Raw genomic sequence first — 17617 nt, forward strand, 5'->3', positions numbered from 1 at the left:
CCCCATCTCTACTAAAAATAGAAAACTAACCAGGCATAGTAGTGGGCACCTGTAGTCCCAGCCACCCAGGAGGTTGAGGCAGGAAGACTGCTGGTGCCCAGGAATTTGAGGTTGCTGTGAGCTATGATGCCATGGCACTCTACCAAGGATGACTGAATGAGACTCTGTCTCAAAAAAAAAAGGCAGGTTCTAATTCAGTAGGTCTGGGCGGGGCCCAGGACTCTGTATTTCTAACAGACTTCCAAGTGATGCTGAGGCTTCTGGTCGGGGGATCACATCTGTGAACTCCAAAGACTGTCTCACGGTCAATGTGAGCTCTTCATCCTAAAAGTGGCATGTCAGAGCTTCTGTTGTGCTTTTTGGAAACATGTAAAGAATAAAAGTCTGTGAATTTTATTGGTGCTAATGTAGTCTTTGAAAGTCCTAATGTGATATTCCGGTGTAGTAAGACATGTGCAAAGCAACACAAGAGAAACAGCTGGAAATTCTTCCTAGGCCTGGAGGCATGGGCGCTCACATTTAGAGAAGTCAATCTATCCTAGTCTTTTGTCACTGACCGTGGGGAATGTTGGCTTGAGCCCTTGAGGCCTGGCTCTTGTGTAAAAGCAGAACGCCCTGGGGTAATACTTTGTTGCCCTTGTGCCACACTAGGAACTGGCCACTACTGGATGTTTAAAAAATGTCAGTCTTGCTTCGCAGACTGTTCTAGTGACGTCAGATATGGCCATGTTCTCTCTTTGCTGAGGCTGGACAATCTCAGGTATAGAATGTGGGACTTCCTTGTCATTAAGTGTCTATCAAGTAAGAAGAAAGTGAAGTCATTTAACTTTATTATGCTGGAGAAGTGACATCCAAGATGTAATGAGGTACAAGATTGTGGTGCTTGGGTGACCCTTTGTTTTGAGAAACATAGTGAGAGTTTAGGGGTATGGTGTGGAAAGCAAACTATGCCATAGGTCTGTGCACGTGAAATAAATTTATGTCAGTGTCGAGCCTTTAAAAAAATCAAATATATCACAGTACTTAACGGAAAACTTGTGTGCATTTAAACATATGATACATGATGTGTTTATTTCCTTTCCCAAGGGAGCATGTTTTAAGGAACATTCCCACAGACGTACGTAAACACAGACCTCAAGAGTGTCTGGAGATTAAAATAGCGTCCTAGACCATTAGCTGATGTTAGAGCAGAGATGTAAGTCACTCTTCTACATCTGTCTGCTGTAATGTAACCAAATTAATGTTCATCAGATCACCAGCAAGACACACTTGGTAATCAACCGGTTCTCAGGCAACTTCAGCAACTAGGGTGATAAACAGTTCCTTCACCCTTTTAATGATTGACTATTGCTATTTCTTTTCATAGATGACTTGGCCCAGCTCAATTCTCTAAACTTTTTGTTTGGCTGGGTGCCTGTAGCTCAGTAATTAGCGGTAAGGGTGTCAGCCACAAGCAGTGGGATTGGTGGGTTCGAACCCTGTCTGAGCCTGCTAGAAAAAACAAACAAAAATGGATGGGCGTTATGGTAGGCGCCTATAGTTCCAGCTACTTGGGAGGCTGACGCAAGAGAATTACTTGAGCCCATGAGTTTGAGGTTGCTGTGAGCTGTGACACCATAGCACTCTACTGAGGGAGACATAGGGAAACTGTCCAAAAAAAAACAAAAACAAAAACAAAAAAACCTTTTTGTTTGTTTTCTTATTTTTATTTTTTTAATTTAATTTTTCTTCTGTTTGATCCTGCAATTCCATTAGTAGGTATCTACTCAGTAAGACAAAACTCATTTTACAACAAAGACAGCTGCACCGGAATGTTTACTGCAGCCCAATTCATAATTGCCAAGTTGCAGAAGCAGCCCAAATGCCCATCAGCCCATGAATGGATTAACAAATTGTGGTATATGTATATACCATGGAATACTATTCAGCCATAAAAAGATGGAGACTTTACATCTTTTCTGTTTACCTGGATGGAGTCGGAATCAATTCCTAAACTTTTTAAGGTGAAATTTCTCTCAGTGTAACCTGGTTCTTTGTACCTTCAGTGAATCCCCAGTGATAAAAAAAAAAAGGTAGAATTTCTTATTTTGAAACAGCCACTACAGAGAAAGAAAGGCTGGATAATTCTGTTGAGAACTTGGTTCCCTCATTCAGTTGCATTTGGAAGGTAGGGTTGCAACGATTAAGAGGAATTTTACAAATCAGTGGTTTGTGAGTTTTAAGATTGATTCCCAAACAGAAAAGGACAAGGACACAAGCTCTTTGGAACCCATGTGCTTGTTTGGTTGCCAAAATTCACATTAAATATTGTTCTATTTTTAAAAAAGATACAGTGAAAAAAAAATCATAAGAAATGCAAGTTCTGGTAGAAGAAGAGTTTTGTTGGTTTTTTTTTTTTTTTTACAGTTTTTGGCTGGGGCCTGGTTTGAACCTGCCACCTCCAGTATAAGGGGCTGGTGCCCTAACCCTTTGAACCACAGGTGCCTCCCAGAAGAGCTATTTTTTTCATTGTAGTAAAGTCTAAAAATCTTCCTTCTCTTCCAGGAAGCCCTCATGTAAATAATAATAAAGCTCAAATAATTATTTATTCAATCATTCAATAGCAAGATGTGTTTTTTTATTTTTAATTAGCTATTACTTACCAAGAAATATATTTGGATAGAGGGAGAATAAGACACACTATCTATCCATTAAACAAAAATGGCTTTATTGGTTTGGAATAAGAAGTCAGGCTTGCTATTAAAAATACATGTCAGAGTCCTTTGCCCAGCTCCCCCCAGATACCCACATGTTTACAACAGCAGCACCACACTTACAAGTTGTTCTGCAATCTGCTTTTTAAAATTAATATGTCACATAGACCCTTCCATAATAGCAGAGCAGCTATATTGCAGTTGGCTCCCTGTACCCATGGGCTCCACAGCCATGGAGTCAAACAACCTCAGAACAAAAAATATTGGGAAAAAAAAAAATGGATGACTGCATCTGTTCTGAACATGCACAGACTTTTTTCTTGTTATTGTTAAAATAAAGCCTAATAACTCTTTGCATACACTGTACATTGTATTAGGTATGGTAAGTAACCTAGAGATGACTTAAAGGACATGAGAGGACATGCAGAGACTGACATTTTATATAAGGAACTTGAGCATCCATGGAAATTTTTTTTTTTTTTGAGACAGAGTCTTACTTTGTTGCCCTTGGTTGAGTGCTATGGCATCATAGCTCATAGCAACCTCAAACTCTTGGGCTCAAGTGATTCTCTTGCCTCAGCCTCCCAAGTAGCTTGGACTACATGTGCCCACCACAATGCCTGACTATTTTTAGAGATGGGATCTCGCTCTTGCTTAGGCTGGTCTCAAACTCATGAGCTCAGGCAATCCACCCATCTCAGCCTCCCAGAGTGCTGGGATTATAGGTGGGGGCCCCACTCCCGGCCTGCATCCATGGATTCTGGTTACTGTGGAGGTGGTCCTAGAACTAATCTGCCCCGTGGATACCCAGGGACAACTATGTTTTAAGGGCTAAAATCTCTTAAGCATCAGGTGGTGCTTGTGGCTTAGCGGGTAGGGCGCCACCCCATATACCAAGGGTGGCTGGTTCAAACCCGGCTGCAGCCAGCTAAAACAACAGGGGCAACTGCAACAAGCCAGGCATTAGTGGTGGGCGCCTGTAGTCCCAGCTACTTGGTGAGGCTGAGGCAAGAGAATCGCTTAAGCCCAAGAGTTGGAGGTTGCTGTGAGCTGTGATGCTACAGCCCTTTACTGAGGGTGACAGAGTGAGACTCTGTCTAAAAAAATAAAAGAAAAGAAAAATCTCTTAAGCATCATTTAACATACTGAAATAGAAATATTTATATTTAATAAAATAGAAACAAACATCAGGAAATCATGTTTTGGTCTTTCTGCTGGTAAATGGTACAATCTTTTTTCTTTTTTAGGAAGTCCTCTTCTAGGAAATTATCCCAAGCAAGGCTCCCCATGGTGGCTGAGAAGAAACTAGATGACCATAGGAAAAGGGGACCCAAGGCGTGATTAACGGGATCCCCTGGCACCCTGTATCCATGTTCACCTCTCAGCTGAACTGGAGATGTTGGAAAGGTAAAACTGCTCTCCTTTGGCTCCCCTGGAAATTAGAAGCCCAGTTTGGTGCCTTCTTGCAGGATCTAGAAGGTGGAAGAAGTAGAAGCCAACTTCTTGCTATTTCCGTGATCTGGCAAAGTCATAGGCACATGAGTTGCAGCCACAGGACTAAGGATTGCAATGTCTTGTCACCAGTGCTCAAATTTCTAAAAGCAAGTAAGGAAGCTACTGTGGCTAAATTCAGCTGAGGGTCTGGTCATCCTGTAGGCGAGTGCTGAGATGCTGGAGGCAGAGGTCCCGCTAGCGGTGCTGGCACCGTTGCAGCAACAGCTGTGGCCTTTCTGCTCAGCAAGCCCCTCTGACACCATGTAAGGACCACCTTCCTTTTATCGAGTAAAATATCCTATTTTGCTTAAAATGCCTAGAATTGATTCTACTTTTCCCTCCAATACACAGATGAGCTGTGGTTGAGCAATGCTGAACCAGTTTCTTTGTTTTCCAAATATTTCAGATCCCTTATATACAAGGCCTGACAATTAAGTTCACAAACTCATCCTAGAAAAAATGCTACCACACCTAATTGCTGAATATCACTGTGGTCACCTTCGAAGTACTCCCCTTGCAAAGCTATGCACCAACACCAGGGCCTAGTCCACCCTCCAAAGCAATTTTGGAACTCTTTTTCCAGAATGTCCATCAAAGATGTCATCCTATTACCTTTGATGTCCTGAATATCATCAGAATGTCTTCTTTTCAATATTTCTTTTCTCTTTGGATAAAGAAAGAAGTCACTGGGGGCAAGATCAGATGAGTAGGGAGAGAGTTCCAATACAGTTATTTGTTTACTGGCTAAAAACTCCCTCACAGACAGTGCTGTGTAAGGTGGTGCATTGTTATGATGTAAGAGCTACGAGTTGTTGGCCAAGATTTTCAGTTAAGATTTTCCTAATTCTCTATTGATGTTTACTTGTTCAGCTGTGCTTCCCACAGTCAGCCGATGATTTTGATGCATAATTTGATGAATTTTTGCAATGTTTTCATGAGTTCTGCTGGCTGCCCTGACCTCTCTTCATCTATGACACTTTCTCTCCGTTTGTGCACTGCCATTTTCTTCATGGCATTATCCCCATAAACTGGAACTAACATGTCCCCAGTGGGCCATCCCTGTGGCTGGAGTCCCAACTCATTTGGCTACTTAGTCAATAGCCCCAGGAGGCCCAGTCAGGTCTGGCAACACAGCCTCTGGAGCAGCCTCTGCAGGGCCAGACCACAGAATGTCAAAGGCCAACCATGGGCAGCAGAAAGGGCACAAGTGCCTTCTGGTCTAAGGCAAACTGACCCAGGGCTACATCGCCTACTTCAGCCCTTCAGACCTCAGCTCGCTGCCACATAGGGACCTCTGATCTTGGTATAATTCCAGTGTCTTCACCAACTCCTGTCTTGGCACATCTTCTGTGGGCTGCACTCAAGGCTCACTCCTGCCCCCTCCTGGATTCAGAACGATTCCAGCAGCCCACTCATCCCACACTTACTGAACAGATGAGAACTGTGCCCCAGCTGTGGCTTTTCAACAGGGTGGGGAAGGGAGATATAAAATTAATTTGCCTATGTTTCTTATGAGGAATACATACCACAAGCAGTTCTTGCTGGAAATTGTGCTAAGCCCTAATTTTGTTTCAACTAATATAGAAACATATATGCCTTCAATTTCCCTTTACACCATCCCCAGCAATGGCTGTCGGAACTTCTCCTTTGGTGGTTAACTAATAATAATGTATTTTGTCCTAAAAAAAAAAAACAACTTTAAAAACAAGAGGAAATGGACTTTTTACCATGAGTATTTATTATGTTTGAAACCAGAAATGATTCTCTATTTTTACAGAAGAGTAGAAACATTTCTCTTTGGGATAAAGAGAAAACAATAGGCAAAATAACTTGGTGACTGATCCTCAAAAACATAACCAAATTCCCTTTTTATCTTGGTAACTCCTCCGACAGGGTGTAACAGAAAGTGAGGCTTGGTAGGGTGTAATTTATGTTACAGTCAGCTTTTCCCCCCAATTAACTAATGTAGCTTGAAGTAAATTTTTTTTTAAAGTAGTTTCAAACAACATAAGAAAACATAACAAAAATGCTCAAATGTTCAAAGCCAGGACACAGTTTTGTATGGTCTGTGGATAATTTAATATTTTAGAGGCCTTTCAATATCCTCCAACTCCATCCAAAAGTAAAGCAATACTTGGGGGGGGAATAAATTGAATAAGCAAACAAAACCCTGTATCTATATAATTATGTGCAGATCAAACAACAGACGGACAAGAAAACAGAGCCACGTTTCAGCTCGTTCCAGTCCCAAATAATAAACTACCATTCATTATTTATTCATATTTCACAGATTCACTAATCTAACAACAAAAGTTCTGTCTAATTTTACCATTAACAGATTTGGGATGACTGTTTTACCAGTCCAAGGACTTAAAATCAAGTTGAACAATTCAGGGCATCATAAATATAGGGTGATCAGCCTTCTCAATTTGCTCTAGTCGTCTTTCCTCCAAAACCACAAATGTAATAAATATTAGGACCGGTTTTGTTTTGTTTTGTTTTTTTGAGACAGCCTCAGTAGAGTGCAGTGGCTTCATAGCTCACAGCAACCTCAAACTCCTGGGCTCAAGTGATCCACTTGCCTCAGCCTCCTGAGTAGCTGGGACTACAGGTGCACACCCTAACACCTGGCTATTTTTAGAGATGGGGTCTCACTCTTGCTCAGGTGGGTCTTGAACTCCTAAGCTCTGGCAATCTACCGCCTTAGCCTCCCAGAGTGCTAGGATTATAGGCAGGAGCCACTATGCCCAGCCCTAGGTCCAGTTTTTAAGCCTTTGAAAGTGTAGGACAAATGCCATGGTGTTGGTATAGAAAGTATATCACACAGCTCTGCCTTCTATTTCTGTTCACAGGAGGGGGTTTATTTTGGGGAACTGCGCCTTCTGGATGCCAATCCTAACCCTAACCCTTACAGCCATCAGAGCCCCTGCTCACACAGGCGGGTCCAGTCACAGTCCTTGGCACCCCTTACATTTGGTGCAGCAATGGACCAACCCATTATCTAGAGAGGCCAATTAGAGATCTTTCCTAAAACTCTCCATACTGGAGTCCTTTCAGGAACGATAGGGGAAGTATTTAAACACTGAGCTCCCTAGGTCTAATCTCAGGGAGAAGAGTCGCCTGAGACTGTGACTCCACCATGCAGAACCATGTGGAAAGGGATGAGCTTGGGGAGAGTGGTATAGGGAGCTTTGGAGGAAAGTCAAGGCTGTGGGTCCCGCTCTCTGGAAGTCTAGCTGCACCTCTGACCTCTTTATACTGTGGTTATAAAAAGCAACACATTTCCCTTTAAGCTTAAACTTGTTTGAGCTGGTGCCAGTCATATGCTTTCAAGGAGTCCTGACCAGTGCAGAGGGGAACCCCTGATGTGTGGGCACCCTCCACTGGGCGACCTTACTGGGCTCCTTCTGGTCTGCTCTCAAGACACTGCCTTCACACCTCAGGGGTGGGGCCTGGGGTCTCATTTCTGCCCTGCGACCTTACTGTCCTGCCAGGGCTCAATGATGCAAAGGTGGTAGCAGGTCCAACCACAGTCCCCCCTCCATATGTTAGACTTCTGATCTGAGGGAGGAGTTGCTGGGAACTGAGATGTGTGGATGGCGACACTCTGAAGGAAGAATGTGGAGCTCCTAGGAGCCACCTGCTTCTCATCTCTCCTGTTTGACCTCACCGTGAATTCTATGAGCTCCCCCAGCCACTCTTCTAAGACATTCTCCCCCTCCCCCATGTTTTCCCTAATGGCTCCAGTTGGTTTATTCTTCAAACCAAGAGAACGTGAAATTATACACCAAAATATTGTTTCTGTAAATCATTGCTTCACTTAGAATGCTTTTCACTGTGGCAAATGTAAGACCTCAATAAAAACTGGCTTAAGCAATAAGGAACTTCGTTTTACTGCGAACGATGAGCCCAGAGGGACAGCAGCCACAGGTATGGTACAATCAGCTAGTCAGTGATGTCCTCAAGAAGCCCGTGCTTTATTACTGTGTTTGGGCACAGACTGTGCTGACTTCTCTCACAGGCCAGTTCCAGGAGGGCACAGAGAGGCTTCCCCATGTGTGGAACAGCATAATCAGACTTGGAAACAACACACTGTCACACAATAGCTTTGAGATCTATTTAAGAGCCAGAACTGATTCAGCCTGGTGACTACCTGACTGAAAGAGGTGTGGGTAGGTAGGAGCTGGGGTGTTGCCCACATCTCTTGCTTAGACATCTTGGTAGATCGGAACGCCCTTGCCACAGGTGGGGCCACATCTGGTCTGATGAGAATGGTGACAGCACCATGCAGGTTGAGTGTCTCCCTAAGCTTCACTCGGGCCTGCCCAGGAGTCTAACTGCAGCCTGTCAGCAAAGGCTTGACCGGGGCAGCAAACTGCCTCTGACGAGGAGTGATTTCGTAAGGGCTGAGATCAGAAAATTATTCTTCTTCCTCAACTGCTCTTCCTGCTTCTGCATGGAGGAACATCTATGTACAACAGGCAGCCACCAAAACGATGGGCTCACAAGCCAGGGCGTTGAAACTGCGTGGGCTCACGGCGGTCCATCCTGTGCACACTGTGTCCCTGCACAGCACCTGGCTCCACCTCTCTGCCCCCTTCCTGCCCAGTCTTGTTCAGACGCTTGCCCGTGCCCAGCAATAAAGGATTATCTTCATTTGTCCAATGAACGACTCTCAATCCTGGCTGCACATTAAAATCAATTGGGGAGCTTTAAAACAATACCCAAACCTAGGACCTATCTACACACACACACACACACACATACACACACATACCACACATGGTGCCAGAAAAATGTATACATTTTGGAAAGGAAAAACTATATTAAAATTGCAATACTCAATATGCACTGGTAACCTTTGTTATCTTGTATAGCATATCTCTTGTAATTGCAGAAGTCAAAATTGAGTATTACAATTTTAATATAGCTTTTTCCTTTCTTAGAATGTGTATATAGTTTTGGCACCCTCTGTGTATGTGTGTGTGTGTATATATATGTATGTACAGTAGAATATAACAAAAAAATTACCATCCAACCATTTTAAAGTACACAGTGTATTGAGAATATTTATACTGTTGTGTAACGTCACCACTATCCAATTCCAGAACTCTTTTCATCTTGCAAAACCCGTTAAATAACTCCACATTTCCACCTCTCCCCAGCCTCTGCAAACACTCTGCATATACTCTGTCTGTATGAATTGGATCACTCCAAATACTTCATGTAAGTGGAAGCACAGGATCTCTGTCCTTTTATGGCTGCAGTGTGTGCCAGAATGTCCTTCCTTTTTAAGGCTGAGTAATATGCCACTGTATGTAGCAGGAATATCTCATTTTATTGCCCACAAATGGACTCTGCTTCCCACATATACTTTTACAAGTTGAATGTCTATGGCAACCCTGGGTCCAGCAGGTCTTTCGGTGCCATTTTTCTAACAGCATGAGCTCACTTTGTGTCTGTCACACTTTGGTAATTCTTTCAATATTTTAAACATTTTCATTATTGTTACATTTGTTGTGGTGATCTGTGATCTTTTTTGTTTTTTTATTTTGAATTTGTTTTAAAATTTCAGATTAACCTGAGGATATAAACAATTAGGTGACAATGTTTGCCTTTGTTAGGCAGGGTCCTTGCTGCAGTCATCTCCGGCCCCAGGAGGTGCCATATACCCTTACATTGTGCCCGTTAGATGGGAGCACACCCATCCCCCTCTTCTGCCTTCTCCCCCTTGCCTCATACCCCCTCCCCCCAACTTGAATTGAATTGAGTTTTTCTCTTATGTGGCTGTATATGACATCGTCTACTGGTTCATATTAGAATTGAGTACATTTCATTCTTGCCTCTCCCTTCACGTGATACTTTACTAAGAAGAATATGTTTCGGCTTGGCACCTGTAGCTCAAGTGGCTAGGAGGCCAGCCACATATACCAGAGGTGGTGGGTTCAAATCCAGCCCAGGCCCACCCAACAACAATTAGAACTACAACCAAAAATACCTGGGCATTGTGGCAGGCACCTGTAGTCCCAGCTACTTGGGAGGCTGAAGCAAGAGAATTGCTTAAACCCAAGAGTTTGAGGTTGCTGTGAGCTGTGACACCATGGAACTCTACTCAGGGTGACAACTTGAGACTCTGTGTCCAAAAAAGAAAAATGTTTCAACTCTTCCAGGTTAATACAAAAGATGTAAAGTCTCCATCTTTTTATGGCTGAATAGTATTCCATGGTGTACATATACCACAGTTTATTAACCCATTCCTGGGTTGAAGAGCATTTAGGTTGTTTCCACATCTTGGTTGACTGTAATTTGAGCTGTGAAACAACCTAGTACATATGTCCTTATGATAAAGTGATTTTTTTTCTTCTAGGTAGATGCTTAGTAATGGGACAGTGGGATCAAATGGAAGGTTTACTTTTAGCTCTTCAAAGATTCTCCATACCTCTTCCCAAAGAGGCTGTGTTAGTTTGCAATCCTACCAACAGTGTGAAAGTGTTCCCTCAGTGAACTTTACATTATGATAGTAATTATTTTGAGGCGCCACAAATTGCTTCCATATAAGATGATAAAGTTAACTGACCAGTGTTGTGTGTGTTTTGACTGCTCCACTGAGCAGCCATTCCCCCAGCTCTCTCCCCCCCCCCCAGGCCTTCCTATTCTCTGTCTCACAGAAATATTGGAATCAGGCCATTTGATAACTCTACAATAGCCTTTAAGTGTTCAAATCATATGAATGATTTAAAAAGCAAAATAGCCTTATTGCTGATATAGAGAAAATTGTAATGGTCTGGATAGAAGATCACATGAGCCAGAACATTCCCTTAAGCCAGGGCCTAATCTAGAGCAAGGCCCTAAGTCACTTCAATTCTTATCAATTAATTCTTCAATTAATTGGTGAAGGTGGCTACACTCAATAGGTTTTCACTGTAGAGAGAACAGTCTTCTATTGGAAGAAGATGATTTCTAGGACTTTTATAGCTAGAGGAGAGAAGGGAAGTCAGTACCAGACTACAGAGGACAGGCAGACCCTCTCATTATGGTCTACTGCAGCTAGACTTTAAATCAAAGCCAATGCCCATTTACCATTTTGAAAATCCTAGGGCTCTTAAGAATTATGCTAAATATTCTCTGCCTGTGCTCTATAAATGGAATAACAAAGCCTGGATGACTGCACATCTGCTCACAGCATGGTTTACTGAACATCTGAGACCCACTGCTCAGAAAATAAGATTCCTCTCTGACTACTGCTCATCGACAATGCACCTGACCACCCGAGAGTTCTGATACAGATATGCACGGATGCTGGTATCATGCCTGCAAACACAGCATCCATTCTGCAGCCCACCCATGGATTAAGGCATAATTTCAACTCTCAAGTCTGTAAGGATATGTCTATAGTAATTGCTCTGATGGATTTAAACAAAGGATATTGAAAACCTCTGGAAAAGAGTCATCATTCTAGAGGCCAGCAAGAGCATTTGTATTTTATGAGAGGAGGTCAAAATATCAACATGAACTATAGTTTGGGAGAAGTTGATTCCAACCCTTGCAGATGACTTTGAGGGGGTTGAGACGTCAGTGGAGGAAGTAACTGCAGATGTGTCAAAAGTAGCAGGAGAACTAGAAGTGTGACCTAAAGATATGAATAAATTATGTTTTCAAAATAAAACTTAAAGGGATGAGGTGTTGCTCCTTATATATCAGCAAAAAAAGAGTTCTTTTTGTTTTTGGACAGTGTATCACTTTATTAGTCTTGCCATCTGGGCTAGAGTGCAGTGGTGCCATAAAAGTTTTCAAATTCTTGGGCTCAAGTGATCCTCCTATCTCAGCCTCCCCAGGAGCTGGGACTATAGGCACTTGCCGTGATGCCTGTCTAATTTTTCTGTTTTTAGTACAGATGAGGTCTTGCTCTTGCTCAGGCTGGTCTCAAACTCCTGAGCTCAAGACATCCTCCTGCTTTGGCCTCCCAGAGTGCCAGGATTATAGACATGAGCCTCTGTACTCGGCCAAAATAGTCTCCTGAAATGGATTCTACTCCTGGTGAAGCTGCTGTGAACCTTGTTGAAATGACCACAAAGATTTAGAATATTACATACACTTAGTTGATAAAGTAGTGGCAGGGTTTGAAAAGACTGACTCCAATTTTTCAAAAAATTCTACTGTGGGTCAAACTCTATCAAACAGCATCATGTGGCTTGGCATTTATAAAGGAAAATAGAAAAGAAAAAAACAGCATTGCCTTCTGTTTCACAAATCTTCTGTGAAAGAGCAAAAGTGAATTGAGGCAGCAAGCTTTAAGTACCTGCCACAGCCACCCCAACAATCAGCGACCGCCACCCTGCCAGTCGGCAGCCATCACCACTGAGGCAAGACCTGCTTTCAGCAAAAGGATTACAACTTGCTGAAGGCTCAAAGGATCCTTAGCATTTTTTAGCAGTATTTTTTAAATTAAGGAATATGCACTATTTTTTTGGACATAGTCTATTATACACTTACTAGACTACAGCATAATATAAATATATCTTTTATACGCACTGGGAAACCAAAAAAATTGTGCAACTCGCTTGACTGCAATATTTGCTTTGTTGCAGGATTCATTTTGTTGTGGTCTCTGGAACCGAACCCCAAATATCTCCTAGTTATGCCTGTTTGTTTATCCATTCATCCGTCAGTGAGCATGGGGGAGCTTCTACCTTTTGTCTATTGTGACGAATAACGTTATACGAGGGGGCACGCATATCTCTCCGTTTGTTTCAAAAGTGTCCACAGGATCTGATGATGCAGCTATGATGGAGAGCCACTGCACACAGCAGTCCCGGACAGCAGTCCCAGAGACTGTTGGCTACCTTAGTGGCTCAATCTGGCGGTTCCGTGCTAATTACAGTACTCATCATATGAGTTTCACATGCGTAGACGCCAGAGGCCCAGGGAGTGGGGCATGTTTGTTTGCCACAATATATCCCAGATCTAGTTTGAAGCCTGACACCTATAGGAGCTTATTAAATTGCCATTGAATAAAGAAGATTACTAATCCACAATTTAACTTCATGCTGGTATTAAAACCAATCATTCGCTTGTGCTTCTAGACCTCATGACCCTGGCACCCTGAGCCACGCTTGGGTCTGAAGTCTGACTGGAGCCTGGCTTGCCCCCGAGTCAGGCTCTAGGATCTGCATGAAGAAGCCCTGCATCCCACATTGCTGTGGCCCACTGCTCCACTTTCTTCGTGGACAGATGCTCCACAAAGAGTGGCTGCATTCACTCCTTGCACCTGCACGAGAGGCCTAATCCACCTTTCCGCCAGTATCTACTCCTCCATTCCTATAACCCACTTCAAAAAGAAAAGGAAAAAATGTCGCTGCATTTTCACTGAGGTGGTGTGTGTGTTCTTTATTCATTCCTGTAACTCCACGTCCTCACATTTACTTTGGTTTTAACTTTAACCTGAGTTCCTCCAAATCATTATTTTATTAAAACCGATGGAAATTAAAAACTAGGCCCAGATAAAAGAAATGCTAAAACACCCGAGAATGCTCCTTAACTCCGCCTTGAAGTCCAAGGACATATTTGGAGAGAGCCTCTTTGTAATCAGAAGCAGTAGTGTAGCGAATTGAGAATGTGCCCTGCCCCCTCCCCTTCCTCTCAGCAGCCACCAGGCAGGGAGCAAGATGGGACTGGGACAGCACAGATGTAGGGAAAAGAATAGGACTGGCCCTCAACTGTTTTCCAAAACCTGGGACCCCCTGTCACCCTGGGTGGACAGACCTTAAATTCAGATATCTCCCTGTTTGTGACACCACCTCCTATGACCTGGCATGACCCTTAACCTGAAAGTTAGCGGAGACCCCTGTGAATTTCAGGTCTTCTCTGTGACTACCTAAATGGGGACCGTGTCCACTCATGGGTGTCCTTAACCTGGGGTGTTTTTTCTGTGCTGGTCGCTGCATCATCAGTAAGCCAACATGGAAATAAATTACCTGAGTCTCCATTGCTCTCCCAGCTCATCTTCAAAGTCCTGAGGCTCTAGCCTCGCTCAGCCTTGTTAATATTACCTTCATATTTCATTACTATTATTAGGCATGAGCTGTAACATAATAATTACTTAACTCACTGGCCTGATGAAAAATATAATTACATATGCAAATGGCTTTATAAATAAGTAGCATGAGGAACACACTGACACGCTGACCAGAACGTTATTTAAGCCATCACCACGAGACCTGAGCACAAAGCCTTACCAGGACCGTGTGCATGCCGGTGTAGATCCTGCTGAGACACACCAAGGTGGAAAACAGCACAGCCACCGCCAGTCCCAAAACAAAAGGGTACTGTGGGGGGAGGAGGGAAAACAAGGGAATTAGATCACACTCAGACAGACACCCTTTGACATCGGAGGTGAGAAAAGGGCTCCCCTTGCAATGATTGCTAGTCTGAATCTCGTATTCCATACACAGCAATAGGATTATCTAAAGACGTTTTTTAAATGGGGGAAATCAAAGAAAGTAGGGGAAGAGGCCTTCCTAGGCCTTCCAGTTCTAGAACGAAGTTTCACAACATATAAACATGCGATGAGACAGCAGAACTTGGCCTGAAGACTCATGACAACAACTATTGTGCGGGCAGTGTTAGGGGACTGAATAATTTTTATTCCTATTTATTCTTAAATTAGAATTTAAGAAACAATTTAGCCAAGGGGCACAGTAGATGGCCAGTGCTATAATATGAAAGTCACAACAAGCGACTTCTTCTGAGGAGACCCAGGGGCAACAGCTCAAACTAGGAATGGGCATATTTATGGACAGACGTGAAAGCCCTGGTGCCGACTCTACTAACCTCAACACGTGCGGGGAGCTGCTGGAGGATCTGGCTAATGCTGGGTCATGAAAGGACACACAGATACCCTGCTTACAAACTAGACACAGAGATGGGGCTCCGCATGCTTCAGGTTCTAACGCTGTGTGTGGTATCCACAGCAATGAGATCAAAGTTGACAGAGCGCGGCCCGTCACCCGGGGCGGCCCATGTTCTGCTAGTTGTCCTGGTATCACGACTAATCGCGTCCACATTCACACTCAGGCCCTACCTGATTGGATGCTAAATTATATGTCACTTACTTAGGAAGCAATTGCCATCAACAAACAGATCAATAGTCTCAAGTTCCCCTCAGTCTTTATTTCATAAATCTTAAAGTCCCTCACAGCAGATTTAAGAGAAAATTCTGAAGTGCAGCCTCGATTTGCTGCCTTGTTATATGGGGAGCGTTGGACCCTGGAGGAAGAAGAATGAGGTCTCCTTACCTGGTATCTGTCCATAGTACAGATGAGGAAGGTGAAGGCAATGGCCGTGGCGGCCATGGCATGGGTGGACGGCATTCCGAATTCGGCAATCACTCTCTTTTCAAGTTTCACAACAGGAGGGGAGGAAGGACGGGGCCACTTCAAGATATCCTTGGCCACCTGACCAATATACATCACCAACTGCAAGACCAAAGAACTGAGGTAAGTCTAACCACGTAAGGAAAATGGACACATTCCTAAATGTCATGGATTTCTTTGGGGGTTCCCAGTTTTTTCGGCCGAAGTCTCTTTTCTCTCTGGCCACCTACTGATTGGGAAAGTCTCACAGGATGTTTTAGTAAGTAAAAGGAGAACAGGCTTTCTGGGTTCCCTGGGATCAGAGAGCAGCTAAGATGTGACATTGACACATACATTGTTTATTTTGATCATCTATTTAAAAAAACATTTATATAAGGCATACAATGTGCTGGCACTGTTCTAAGAGCTTTATAGATATTAACTCAGTCGAGTAAGTCCTGTAGATTGCAGACCCATTTTACAGATGAGTAAACTATCACACGCTCATCCACAAACACATAGTCATTAAGTGGCAGAACTGGGATGAGAATCTAGGAATTCTGGCTTTGGAATTTGTGCTTTCTACTGCCCCATGACACTCTCTCCAAACCCAGGATGGTTCTGTGCTAAAGACAATCTAATGTTGAAAGCAGGCAGTGCTTGTTTTCAAATTTTAACCACAAAAGTGACTGCTCTTACAGAACTTCTAGTTAAACATTTTTTGAATGCCACTGTTGTTGTATGTAGACAACATACTGAATTTAATTAACTTCATTCTGTAATCAGGGGCATCCATCAAACAAATGGCACGTGTATTTTCAACCCCCAAATAAAGACAATTCAACATGAAGTTTTTCCAAATGTTTTTTCCATGAGGTCATGAATGAAGAAATCTTGTCCCTTCTCCACCTTTTAAAGCAGAAGATAGAAATCAGAATTTAATGCATATTAACAGCAGATTAATTTGTTTTGTGAAAAACAAAATTACAGGACAAAATTTTATGATCTACAACTCAAAGTGTGGTCTGAGGACTGGCAGTCCCAGCGCCAGCTGGAGCTGTTTTAAATTGCAGGCCCCTGCTCAGAGTGGCTGCATTAGAATCTTCACTTTGGCCAGACGGCCAGCTGATTCGTATGCACAGGAAAGCGTGAAAAGTTTTCCATGGCATTCTTGCACATTCTTGTCATGAGTTTTTATCATAAAACTTATCATGACTGGACTGATCCTACTCGGATTTTATTTAGCTTGTGATGGATAAAGTTACCTTGCTTTATCCTCGATGAAGGACTATGTCCAGATACCTTTGATTAGTCTGCTAGGATGCTTCAGGAGTCCCCGCATGCTGGTGCTTTCTTTTAACTCCTTTACTTGCCGGTTAATTCTGAGCATTATTCCCGCACCCCCAGGACCCCCCAGAAGGCGCTGCATATGTTTTTGTGCTCCACTGCCACTTTCCTCAGGGTTAAAAACTAAGAGCCACGGCCTGTGCACAGCAGGCCAAATCCACAGGCTATAAAGCCTCAGTGACAAGGATTCCGAATTCCATAGCTGCAATTTCCAATCAGACTTTGAAACTTAACCTCTTTACCAGCCCCTTATTACCAGCAACTCCTCTCCTGGAAACCGGCTCACTCTTTTGATGTCTTTGCCTCCCTCTTGGGAACCTGTAAAAACCACATCTAACTGACTATTATTTGGGCGATTGAAAACTCGCTGATATTATTGACCGGGAATTTCTCAGAGGCTGCTTGAAATATTTTTCTCAGCCCTACCCCTTCCTCACTCACCAACATAAACAAAGTATTACAGGCATAATCACTCATTCTAGTTACTTAAAAATACTTAAAAATCCCCAGAGATGGGAAATCCTAAAATCCTAAGGCAATGACTGATTGGGTGACCTGCGTTCATGAGTTCTTTTACCTCATTCATATTTCACCTGCTATGTTTGAAGGCTGTTTTGAAGAATCAGGACAATTGTTCATTCCACTAAAAAAATATCGCCATAGCAAAATACATTGACTCTGAATAATACATTTCAAATAACAATGACTATAATCACAACCCTTTTTTTTTTT

General features: G+C 43.0%; 1 protein-coding gene across 2 annotated transcripts in view; it reads right to left on the bottom strand.

Moving 5' to 3' along the window:
- SGPP2 (sphingosine-1-phosphate phosphatase 2) overlaps positions 1-17617 on the bottom strand; it is a 112558-nt gene that overhangs the window by 11966 nt on the left and 82975 nt on the right. For both annotated transcript variants that reach the window (XM_003784908.1, XM_023510432.1), the window contains 2 exons: positions 15482-15661; positions 14423-14512 (listed from right to left, as the gene is read on the bottom strand). In XM_003784908.1, coding sequence (XP_003784956.1) covers positions 14423-14512; positions 15482-15661 — 270 coding nt within the window. The remainder of the gene's footprint in view (positions 1-14422; positions 14513-15481; positions 15662-17617) is intronic.

This window comes from Otolemur garnettii, unplaced genomic scaffold, assembly GCF_000181295.1.
Source record: "Otolemur garnettii isolate 467f Iridium unplaced genomic scaffold, OtoGar3 scaffold00013, whole genome shotgun sequence".
Taxonomy (NCBI): Eukaryota; Metazoa; Chordata; class Mammalia; order Primates; family Galagidae; genus Otolemur; species Otolemur garnettii.